An 11,035-nucleotide genomic window follows, 5' to 3' on the forward strand; every position below is an offset into this window, starting at 1 on the left:
CTGTAACTGAGACCGAATTCCTAGAACTCGTGCCTTCCCATCACCTACCCTCACTTCCTCCCTTGCCCCACATCCTCCAATACCAACATAAAACCAGAGCATCAGCCAGTACCCTCACCTCTCAGTGAGACCCATAACATCCAACACCCACCAAATTAGACAAACAGCTAATCCTAAATACAAAATTATCACATTATACAAATACATGGTAAGGGTTGTGATAGTTCACTTCGCTGTTTTGGGGTTGCCTCTTTTTTTTTTTTTGGTACCAGTAATGATGTATAATAAAGGAACTGTCACTTGATTCAATCAGGTTTTATTCTGGATGTTAACACTTACATTTTTAGAAAATGGAACAAAAGGCTGACAATAAAAAAATAAATTAGCAACTATGTAGCAGCAAGAAAAGTCATGTCTTTTTTTTCTTATTCTTTACTTTCCTCTTGGAGAATATGGCATGTTTCATAGCTAATCTTTTACAGATCCCCATTTTTATTCTCTTTCGAGTTTTCTGCCCTTTCTTTTTGTCAGGTCTGTAAAGCAAAAAAAGGAACATAGAAATTAGAATAAAATGAAAAACACCCTTCTCTGTACAAATACATTTGCTGGTATTCTAAATGAGTACATTATGTGTGAATTATGAATTATGTGGCAGTATGTGAAGTACTGTCACAAAAAGGACAATGAACATTACATCTCAAAATGTTATGGTCTTTCAGCTTCACAAATCTGTCCACTTTATTGCCATTATACATTCATTTTATGTATTTATTCAGCATTTAAATTTACACAGATATTGAAAACAAGAAACTCATTCACTGAGTACAAAAAAGCACACAGAGTTTCATGCTGAATATATAATGCATGCATATATAATAGAAAGACTTAGAAGAAAGTATGTGAAGTTTAAGACCAGTAGGAAGCATCCTGCAATTAGTACAGGACCTAAATACAACTAGCAAGTGGATTGTTTTCTGTCTCTGACAAAAGATGTCATAATGCAAAACACTGAGTAATTATAACAACCATACAAAATTTTTATTAGAAAAAGAAATCTAAGTTATCTTCTGCAATGAATCAGCAAAAGAACTAACTGATGGCCTGAAAGTACTAAAACCACTCTGGCACAACTGACAGAACAGTATCCTCCTTGATAGAAAAAACAGATGAGGTTTCATGAAATTCTTTTAGCATTCTTTTTAATTTTTTAGTCAAGAAAACAGAAACATTAAGAGATTTAATTTTTTTTTGAGAGATATATAAAATGAAACATTTTTTGCTACTTTTTGTGTCTAATACTTCCTAAGCAAAACCTGGTTTAGTATCAGTAGGATATGAAGCAATACACCTGTACCCATCTGCCATCCAGCAGGCATCTAATGAGTCTCTGGATACTGATCCAAGAGGATAATGGTCTGAGTCTCACCGTGTAACACAGGTACAGCTTTGGGGAGGGAAAATTTGCCTTCCACTGCTACAGCCATTCAAGTCCAAAATCACAGAAAGACCCACTACTCTGGAGAGGAATTAATAGAAGTGCAATCAATTATCCCGAACTGGAAAGACTGAGCCATCTGCTGGATCATCTCTTAGCAAATCCCCTTTCCTCTTTTCAGTTAGTTCCATCTGAAAACATTCATAATGTTTTCACACACCATTCACTTGGCTCTCTGATACATACAGGTATGTGTACAGTGTTGTTCTGTATGTAACAAAAGGAAAATCATGGAAGAATAAAAGTACTCAATGTGATCCTCATTAATGGTGGAGATTTAGATCATACTACAAAAAGCACCTGAAGTACCAGAAGGAAAAAAAGCAGAATATGCTACAACAAAGCAAAAGAGACAGGAAGCAATAACTAGTGACTCTTAGTGACTCTTATTATAGGGACTCTTCTCTCTGCCCTTTCATGAGGAATTCAAAGGGGATAAAAGTGTTCCATTACTTCAATTTTCAGTCATCTTGACAGAGCTCCATGCAGCAGTCACCAAGTCTGCAATTCATATAAATCAGTTTTGAAAGAAAACCCACAGACAGGGAATTGGGAGCCCCAGTAAGTGACCTGCCTTTTATCCCACCCTCCCTTCAGTATATACTCCCCAGCAATGCAGCAAGTGGGCAATAGGGAAAGCTGACATCTGTACCTAAAGTGGAAAATCATCTCTTTCTGAACGGATTGCCTGCCATAAGATCTCATCTCATGGGAATGCTGTATTTCACTGTGTTAATGCAGTATCACACTTACTGACAAGCTGCTCTGCTGCGGGACAGACTGGGACAGGCACTGCGCTTGTGACCTGCCTTGCCACAAACGAAACAGCCACTGTCAGTCTTCTCACAGCTGTGCTGCTGAAGAGTGCAGCACTTGCAATTGTTACAGTGAAACCAAGCTGCAAAATAGATAACATGATTTATGATCTTGGAGAAGTTTAAAACAAACATTCTGAAACTAAGCTTTAAATACAGGCCACATTACCAGGTGTTTAATTCTGGATTAGCTTTACAAAGGTCGATGTGGTCACTTTCTGATCCCTTAGCACATTACTAGACATACTGTCAAATTAAGTGTGAACTATTTTGCCATTAGAACTTTTATCCTGTGTGTCATCTTCAAAACAAAAATAGTGCAGATGTTACAATGTACTCAGAGATTTTGACTGTTGTAACAGTAACAAAGATAATGGCTTCAGCAATTTATACAGAGGTATAAATGCAACTAAATTTGTGCATGAAACATAATTTTATCATGATCTCTCAAACATTTTAGTAATTGCCTACTTGTTTAGGAAATTCAAAGTTTAGAAAATTAGGAAATACTTATATGACAAATGGAAATATTTCTGTTTTGCCATGATAAATATAAATGGGATTTAGTGTGCCATGGCAAGAATTTATTCCACTTACACACAGTGCAAGTACAGCTAAACTAAAGAATAGTAACTTGTGTGAAATTGAGACTTTTTGTTTATTCTATGTCTTCTGAATTACATTTTACTTCTTTCACAGAATATTTTCTCTTCTGGTTTGAAATTTCAGTTTCTTTGGACTAAATGTACTTTTATTTAGAAAATATTTTTCTGTACTTACAGGGCTTTACACATTTTTTGCAAAGAACACAATGTTTCCATCGTCTGCCATCCTATAAAAGGCAAATAAATGGTTTTGTTTACTGAACCCCCCACTGATTCTATCTTAAAATAGAACTACTAGTGTACAGTCCCCACTGTTTACAGGAACAACTCCTCTGTAGAAGGACTGTGACTCAGAAACAACAGTCCTGAGAATCTGTGAAAACCACAGATGAAATTTTGAAATTTAGCAAGTTCTACAACTTAAAAGCATGAGTAAAAACGCATGTGTCAACAGACCACAGCTGGGTAAGCTCTGGTCTAAGTGGCAAGCAGCAAACTTGTCCTGTCCTCTTTGCAACACAAAGGAATTGGGGAAAGAGAAATTAATTCCCAGTGGGTTATGGAAGATGTACTCTGAAGGTAATAATAAATCTGAACTGCTGTGGGTTTCCCATGACCAGTATCAGAACAGGTTTTTACCAAAGCAAGTATTACAGAGGTTGTTATCTGACTACTGCTAAAACTTCCATTCAGAAAGAAGTGAAAATACTTACTTTTGATGTACATGAATTGCATATCTCACAGTGCTGGTTACCAGAACTAACATATCGCTGACATACACTGCAAAATCTGGGGAAAAAGATGTACTGGTCCCCTATTTGCTCACAAAACAATTAATTTTATACAACCTTAACCACTAATATAAGGACTGCAAAATCGCTTTGTTGAATTAAAAATTCTGTCTTTGCTGCACAAATGAGCACTTAGGCCATTTACACACAGTACATCCACACAGTAAAATTCAGGTCAAATTATCAACAGCATCAGTAGTAAATGAAACTAAATTTCTCTCTCCTTGATGCTTCTCTTACAAGTTCGTTTTTTTAGTAATGTATTAACAGCTGATTGTCAGACATAGCTGTAAAATTGTCTTGTAGATGTAAGACAGTATTTCCTACAGACAAAATAAGGAATCTCATAATTCCACACTGAAAAATTTAAATGTCTTTTTAGACATTTCAGCTCTCCTACACATTGTTTATATAATATGCAACTTCAGAATGAGACAGAAAAATGGTCTTAAGGCCGGCATCCAAGTTAGGCAAGACACTATGGAACAGCACCATCCCAAACTCCTTTGGAGACTTTATGCCCTAATTAAGAAAAAAGACACTCTTTCAAAAGTCACCTGAGCATTAATATATCTTACCTATATCCCTCTTCTTCAGGAAGCACAATCATACTGGGGGTAAGGTTTGTGAAAATACGGACAGGAGACTGTCTACGACCTGTCTTGCCATGTTTATACAGTGCATGATTATCATAGTCTACCTAGAAAAATAAAACCATAACAAAGATTCTTAAACTGAATGCCAAGCACAGGCAGAGCTATTTACATATTTATTATCTTTATAAGTGCCTTATGAAATCTTCGTGTTTATATACAAGACTCTAACCCCAAATCAGATTACAAATTATACATCAAGTTTTTTGTCTCATTTACCTGTAAATTTGTGCAAACATAGTATTAGGCTAGACTCACTACACCTCAATAATCATATTGTATTTATTCCTTTTTGCTTGTTTGCATGGGATACATAAGATAACACTGCAGTTGATTACAAGAGCAACCTGCTGTAAAAAAAGGATCTATACAGCTTGGTTTGTCAGTACAAGAGATGACATCTTAACCTATCTCAGAGAAATTACAAAGTTGCAAATCTAATCAGCCTGCTTTTTCCAGCACTGCCTTCAGAGACTTGTCACAAAAACTCTCAAGGAATGCAGAGTCTAGCCTAGCATGAGTTTTCCATTTTCTTCAACAATTTTCATTCTAAAAGACACACTGTTCAGAACATTAATGCCAAAATTCATGCAGAGTTGTTACATGAAAAAAGAAACCTTTAGTATCACGAATACCCATGACTGAGCTCTCAAAACACACTGAAGTAGGTGTGCCCAAACCATGCACAGAATGGATACAATACTGAAGAAGCTGATTCCAGATTATTGCTTTATCACTGACAAGTTTACTTATTAAGTAATTCCAAACATTTCAATCATTGCAATTCTACTCTGATCCCAGTAGTTTTGGAGATGAAAAACCTTAGTTTTGTAATATACATATATTTTTTTTTAGGGCTGGGCACTACCCACTGACATTTAACATCAGTGAAGAATAAAAATACTCTTCATTTGTTATGTACATTTGTTATTGAGTACACTCATTATGTACTCAACATACAAGTTACCTCTCACCTTTGCAACAAGCACCTGTCACAATTAGTGCAAATTTGTTATACTGAAAGCCTGCCAGAAGAAATGAGATAATGGATAAATGACAGATGAGTTAAAGATACATAACAGGAACATGATCAAGTTATCACAGATACAACTAATAGAAATACAGAATCCAGGCTTCACATGAACAAGGCCCAGCTACAGAGAAGCATTGCCACTGCATTTGCTTTCACTCATATTCCTCTCACATTGCACACAGCTGGTATAATTAGCAGAGTCACTGGGTTCAGCCATACCTGGTAATCCATCATACTGAAGCTCGGGAAAAAGTCAAGAATGCGAGACTCAAAGAAGTATGGAAATATCCAGAACATGGGCATCTCTCTGTTGTCATGACCTAGTAATGAAAAAGCTTTAGTGTACATAGGAGAAAAACATAGTACATGTAGCATGAGAAATTTACAGTGAACATTCCAAATACATAAACGTGGATATGTACGTCATGCTGGGCAGAAGAACTAGTTCTCTTAGGCAACAGAAAGTTTTGGCATATTGTACATGTGGAGATGTAAGTGCCATGTAATTACATTCTTGACATCCACTTAGGTTGCTAAGAAAATGTACTGGTTTGATAGCTTATTTTTCTCTACCTTTAAAGCCCATTTTAATTGCAAAGTAGATTTGCAAAAAAAAAAAGGGAAAAGTTTTTAAGACAGACTTTGAGAATTGGGCATTACTGAACTAAAAATATCAGGAGAGTAAATCAGGTACATGATAGTTCATCTTTAGAAATTGTAACATGAGGATGCTCACATTCACCTGAGTAGCAAGAATCACAAACTTATAAATAGGTACTTTTTACTTAAAGTGATCTTACAGCACAAGCCACCCATCTGGCTGTAGTACATACCTTCTTTTTCTGTCTCACTCCACATTGCCATCAGTTTTTTAAAACTAGAAGCCAGTGCTTCCACTAAACCTCCAAATGGGGGATCAGCTACCATAATGACTCTTTCACCATTCTCTTCACACAAGAATTTCCTGCAAGTTTCACGTGCAGCCTATAAGAAACAGAGGTTAATTCCAGAAATCATTATTCAAGAACTGTAAACATTGTCTCTGGTAATAAACCAATCACTGCAGAAGTTTCAACTATGATGACGGAACTTTGCTTCCCTCTTGTGGAGGTGAATTTCCCCTTGGGGTAGCATTAAAAAAAAAATCCACAAAAAATGCACCTAGATTTGAAGGACTGAAAACAAGTGCCCTTTTCAGCTAACATACAAAGCATTACTGAAAATCAAAGAATGAAACTGTCTCCTTTCCAGTAGTTCTCTTCCATTCAATTCAAAGCTGACTATTACATTTATGCTAACTAATGCTGTTTACACACCTTAATTGCTGCTTCTATTAAAATGTTCTTAATTAATTCATGTTTTCCCATGATGTTTTCCACTAGAGTAGTCATGAATTTCCTACAAAATTCTGCATCAACAACATGCACTTTTTTACCAAAGCACTCAATAAATACTTGACCTTACCTCTCCACCAAAAAAATGATGATTGAACATGTTGTAATGGCAAAATTCATCCTCTGTGTAAAACTGTGAGTACCTGTAAAGTAAGTTTTGATAGGAGTAGAAAAATATAAATAACTTTTTGTCTATCCTAGGATAGGATATTTAGAGTGAAAACAAGCCTCAGGAGAAACATCATGTTTGGGTTCTGATTACTGACAACACATACCAATACTGAGAAATTATTAAGTATACTTTTCTCATCAATTGGATGCCATTTGTGTATGCATACAGGAACAGAGATACAGAGACAAGAAAGGGAAAACAACCACCAATTTATCTCTTAAAGTAAGAACACCCATCTTTGTATATGTTCTTCAGATATGTAAACATTTGTTAAAACCTACCTGAAATCAATATCTAGCAGAAGGCCTCTAACATTGAATTCTTCTTCTTGTGATGCTTTTGACTGGATCATTTCATGAAGCCTGAAGTATGATTGGAAGAAATTTAACACATAATGACCAACTTCAGAAATGATCTTGCAAGACAAGAATGCCTGGTACTTTACTAAACATAATACAAAGAGATAGAGAAAACTGAGGAGCCTAAACTTCAGTGATTCCATTTGGCCTGTACTCCAAGTTAGAAAAATAGTTTAGTCTTGAAAGATGACAAGTCAGTGGAGTCCCCTTGATCACCACACACAAAAAATCACAAGGTAAGAAACTCAATGTCACTTCCATCACTATCATACATAGTGTGTGAAGTGTGTGTGTTATTGGCCGTGTTGCCACAGTCTTCTCTGGTATCTTATAATTTCAAAGCTAGACCCCACTAGATGCTTGGATAATCCCAACTAATAAAAGCTCACCAATAGTGAACCTCTTATGGGAAAATCATTGACTATAATCATTAGTAAGCTGTACAGCTTTGAGACAGAAATACTGTGTGAAAGTGTAACAATTCTCAGTGATGTACCTGGGTGTTCCAACAGAGAGGACTCGTCTGAATCCTAAATCTATAAGGAGATTCAGTAGGAACTGGCAACTTCTGTCTGTAAATAAATACTGTGCATTTGTTTTTTTATTCTCCAGTGGATACAGAAGCTGACTTGGACTTTTCAGCTGGGCAGTGGTGATATCACACAGGAGCTGGTGATCTGAATGTTTTTTCCATTCTGCTGGCAAAAGCAATTGCTGGCATTCCTGGCAAAACCTCCTCTTTGATAACGGCAACAGAACAAAATTCTTGTACCTTTAAATACAAAAGACAACAGGGAACAAAGTTTGGAAAAAGCCTCTCTCAAAGAGGAAGGGAAGCTATGGAGGGTTTTTTTAATATTTTAGGAGTTCAGATACTTAAACAGACAATGCAGTTTACATTGCTCTCACAAAACTCCACAAGAATGAAGTATTATTTATAAAAAAAATTTTCAAAGGACACTTTGAAATGCATAAAATATTGCCACCAAATATACTGGGAATCTCCACAAAATAACTGGATTACAAAGTGAAGACACCATCAACTATCAGCAAAGTCCTGTATGTTTACACATGAAATTCAGACATCACTTGTTACTATGTTACCTTTGCTTCTTTTCACAATGTTAAGCCTGTTACTTTTGTAGACTAAAGTCAGGAATAAATCTTTTTTAACAGAAATTACTACTGACCTCTTGAGCACTAACATAGGAATGACTATACATACCCCCAGAAAAAACCCCAATGCCCTCCTCCTGGTTCCTGGGATGAAAACACCATGCTCTAGTTCAGTGTTTCATGCTATTTCCTTTCCATTGCCATACAACAATTCTTATTTGCCCAAATTAATCTTTGCATATTTTAAAGAATCTTGAAATGTTATCCCTACATTCAGAGTACCTAAACCTACCTATATTACTACATCTTTATTGCAGAAAATATACATTAACAATACCTGTCCACATTCTGTCTGTGTGTAAAACAAGGCTGCTGACTTCTATTATATTCTTCACGTGCTGCAAGCCTAGCTTCTGACACCTGTAAAATTTGCATACATGAAAAGTTATAAAACTAACAGCTACTGCTGTGTGTGGTACATCAAATCTCAACATGAAGAAAGGGTGCATCAAAGGTCTCATGCTTTAGCTACTTAGGAAGGAGAAATTATTACTTTTGTTGTTTCAGAAGAACAAGTATGTCTGCAGCACAGGGGCATGCTGCAAAACAACACAAGCCTCTCATTGTGAATTTAAACTATGCATTTCATTCTCCTATCACATGTAATACTCAGAGAAAAATTCAAAAGGTGATTTTGAGGAAGACAGAAAGAGACATCCTTTCCATTAATGTGTGCCAGCAGTTGTGGTCCCTCTGAAGAACTATGATCTGATCCTGATAAGCTGATGACAGTAGAAATATTGCCCGAGTCTTTAGTGTGAAATCACTTTTAAGGCATGACAGCTCCTTGTTACGATCTGCACCTGAGTCTTTTAACATTTCAGGCTCTCACACTCTTCTCTGAGTCTTCTGTCTTGTCCCCACAAGACATACTCATGGTTTCACAACAGTTTCAAAACATTTGGTCAAAACTTATGGAACTGTTTTACTTAAAGAGACAACAGTAAAATTCAATGCAAGAAAAGACATCATAATACAAGTGATATTCAAAATGAATGACAAGGAGAAATTGCTGCAGATATTCTGAGACTACTGAGCACCATGCCAAGGCCCACCATCTCAGCATTTTGTATACCCCACTGTTGTTTGTATCCAATAGATTATCTCTCTCTTAATTAGGGGAAACAAGGGCATCTTGGGATCAGAAGTACCCAATTTTGTTCAACATTGCAAAGCATTGGCAAACTTCCTATATGTTTTGGCAATAGAATAACAAATGCCAGGTTTGCTCAAAATGTACACAGCCTTTCTTGAAAGCTATATTTGAAACATGTTCTCCTGACAGAAATAAGTGCTCAGCTAAATATCAATTATTACACCAAGTTTAGAAAATAGGACTTACCAGAGATTTCCACAATAAAATATACCTTTTAAATTGCTAAATAGAGAAAAAAAAATCGCCAATGTTTTATAAAACCATAGCATGACTTGGGTTGGAAGGGACATAAAGATCATCTAGTTCCAACCCTCCTGCCATGGGTAGGGGCACCTCCCACTACACCAAGTTGCTCAGAACCCCACCCAGCTTGGCCCTGAACACTTCCCGGGATGGGGCATCCACGGCTTCTCCTGGTAACTCTTCCAGTACCTCAGCACCCTCACAATAAAGAATTTCTTCCTAATATCTCATCTAAACCTCTCCTCCGAATGCTCAAAGCCATCACCCCTTGTCCTTCCACTACACGCCCTTGCAATAAGTCCCCCTCCGGATTTCCTGGAGCCCCCTCCAGGTATTGGGAGGCTGCTAGCAGCTCTTCCCGGAGCCTTCTCTTCTCCATGCTGAATAACCCAAACTCTCTCAGCCTTCCCTCACAGGGAAGATGCTCCAGGCCTCTGATGACCTTGGCAGGCCCGAGTCTTTAGCATAGCCTTCAGCAGTGCTCTCTTACCTTCTCATCTTCCCACTGGAAAAAGTTACAATCCTTTCTATCCCTACAAGCCGAACAAGCATAGAATCTTCTTCCTTCCTCTTTTCCTTGGCTGGTCTTCACAAACAGAAGTGCAGGACCTAGGGACAAACGCGAGGATAGGATAACACAGGGAACACCTGCAGCCCTGTTTCACTGCTCCGCTGCAAGAGCCGAGCTTCCAGAACACGGTCTCCGCAAGCCTGCAGCAGATCAGCCCGCGCCGGGAGCGCAGCGGGAGCTGAGCACAGGGACGCTGGGGAGATGAGCCCCGGGCCCGGCTCACCGTGAGGGCAGCAGGGCGCGTCGGGCGCCGGCCCGAGCAGGGCGAGCGCTGCGGGCCGCGGCCGCTCCGGGCCCGCCGCCGCCGCCATGGCCCCGCCTCCGTCCCGACGGGCACCGCGCGGGCGGGCGGGCTGGTGGCGCCCCCCAGCGGAGCGGCGGCCCCGCGCAGAGCCCAGAGCAGGCCCGGGGCCGCGGGCAGCCCCACACACAACAGCGCTCATTTCTTGATAAACTGCTCGGACAGAAACAGCCAGGGAGAGCTTAGGCAGGCATTTCCCTCCCTTTTGAACCGCACTGTACCGTGTTTGACATTTAAGGTTTACACGTTTCAGGTTGTTGAAGTTGCTGAC

General features: G+C 38.5%; 1 protein-coding gene across 1 annotated transcript; it reads right to left on the reverse strand.

Moving 5' to 3' along the window:
- Window positions 1-300: 300 nt before the first annotated feature.
- ZCCHC4 (zinc finger CCHC-type containing 4) lies at window positions 301-10,774 on the reverse strand. The gene is made up of 13 exons (XM_036381992.2): window positions 10,687-10,774; window positions 10,383-10,501; window positions 8,771-8,853; window positions 7,814-8,089; window positions 7,240-7,320; window positions 6,857-6,929; window positions 6,226-6,376; window positions 5,612-5,712; window positions 4,285-4,406; window positions 3,629-3,704; window positions 3,091-3,142; window positions 2,249-2,393; window positions 301-533 (listed from the first exon to the last, which is right to left on the reverse strand). The coding sequence occupies exons 1-13, from the start codon at window positions 10,772-10,774 to the stop codon at window positions 410-412; spliced, it is 1,491 nt and encodes a 496-aa protein (XP_036237885.1). The 3' UTR covers window positions 301-409.
- Window positions 10,775-11,035: the final 261 nt, after the last annotated feature.

Source organism: Molothrus ater, chromosome 4 (assembly GCF_012460135.2).
Source record: "Molothrus ater isolate BHLD 08-10-18 breed brown headed cowbird chromosome 4, BPBGC_Mater_1.1, whole genome shotgun sequence".
In the NCBI taxonomy this organism is placed as follows: domain Eukaryota; kingdom Metazoa; phylum Chordata; class Aves; order Passeriformes; family Icteridae; genus Molothrus; species Molothrus ater.

Coding starts and splice junctions, on each gene's coding strand:
- ZCCHC4 (XM_036381992.2), bottom strand. CDS start 10,774: ATGGCGGCGGCGGCGGGCCCGGAGCGGCCGCGGCCCGCAGCGCTCGCC. Junction 10,502..10,686: donor CGCGCCCTGCTGCCCTCACG/GTGAGCCGGGCC, acceptor GTTTGTCCCTAG/GTCCTGCACTTCTGTTTGTG. Junction 5,713..6,225: donor GAGTGAGACAGAAAAAGAAG/GTATGTACTACA, acceptor TTTCATTACTAG/GTCATGACAACAGAGAGATG.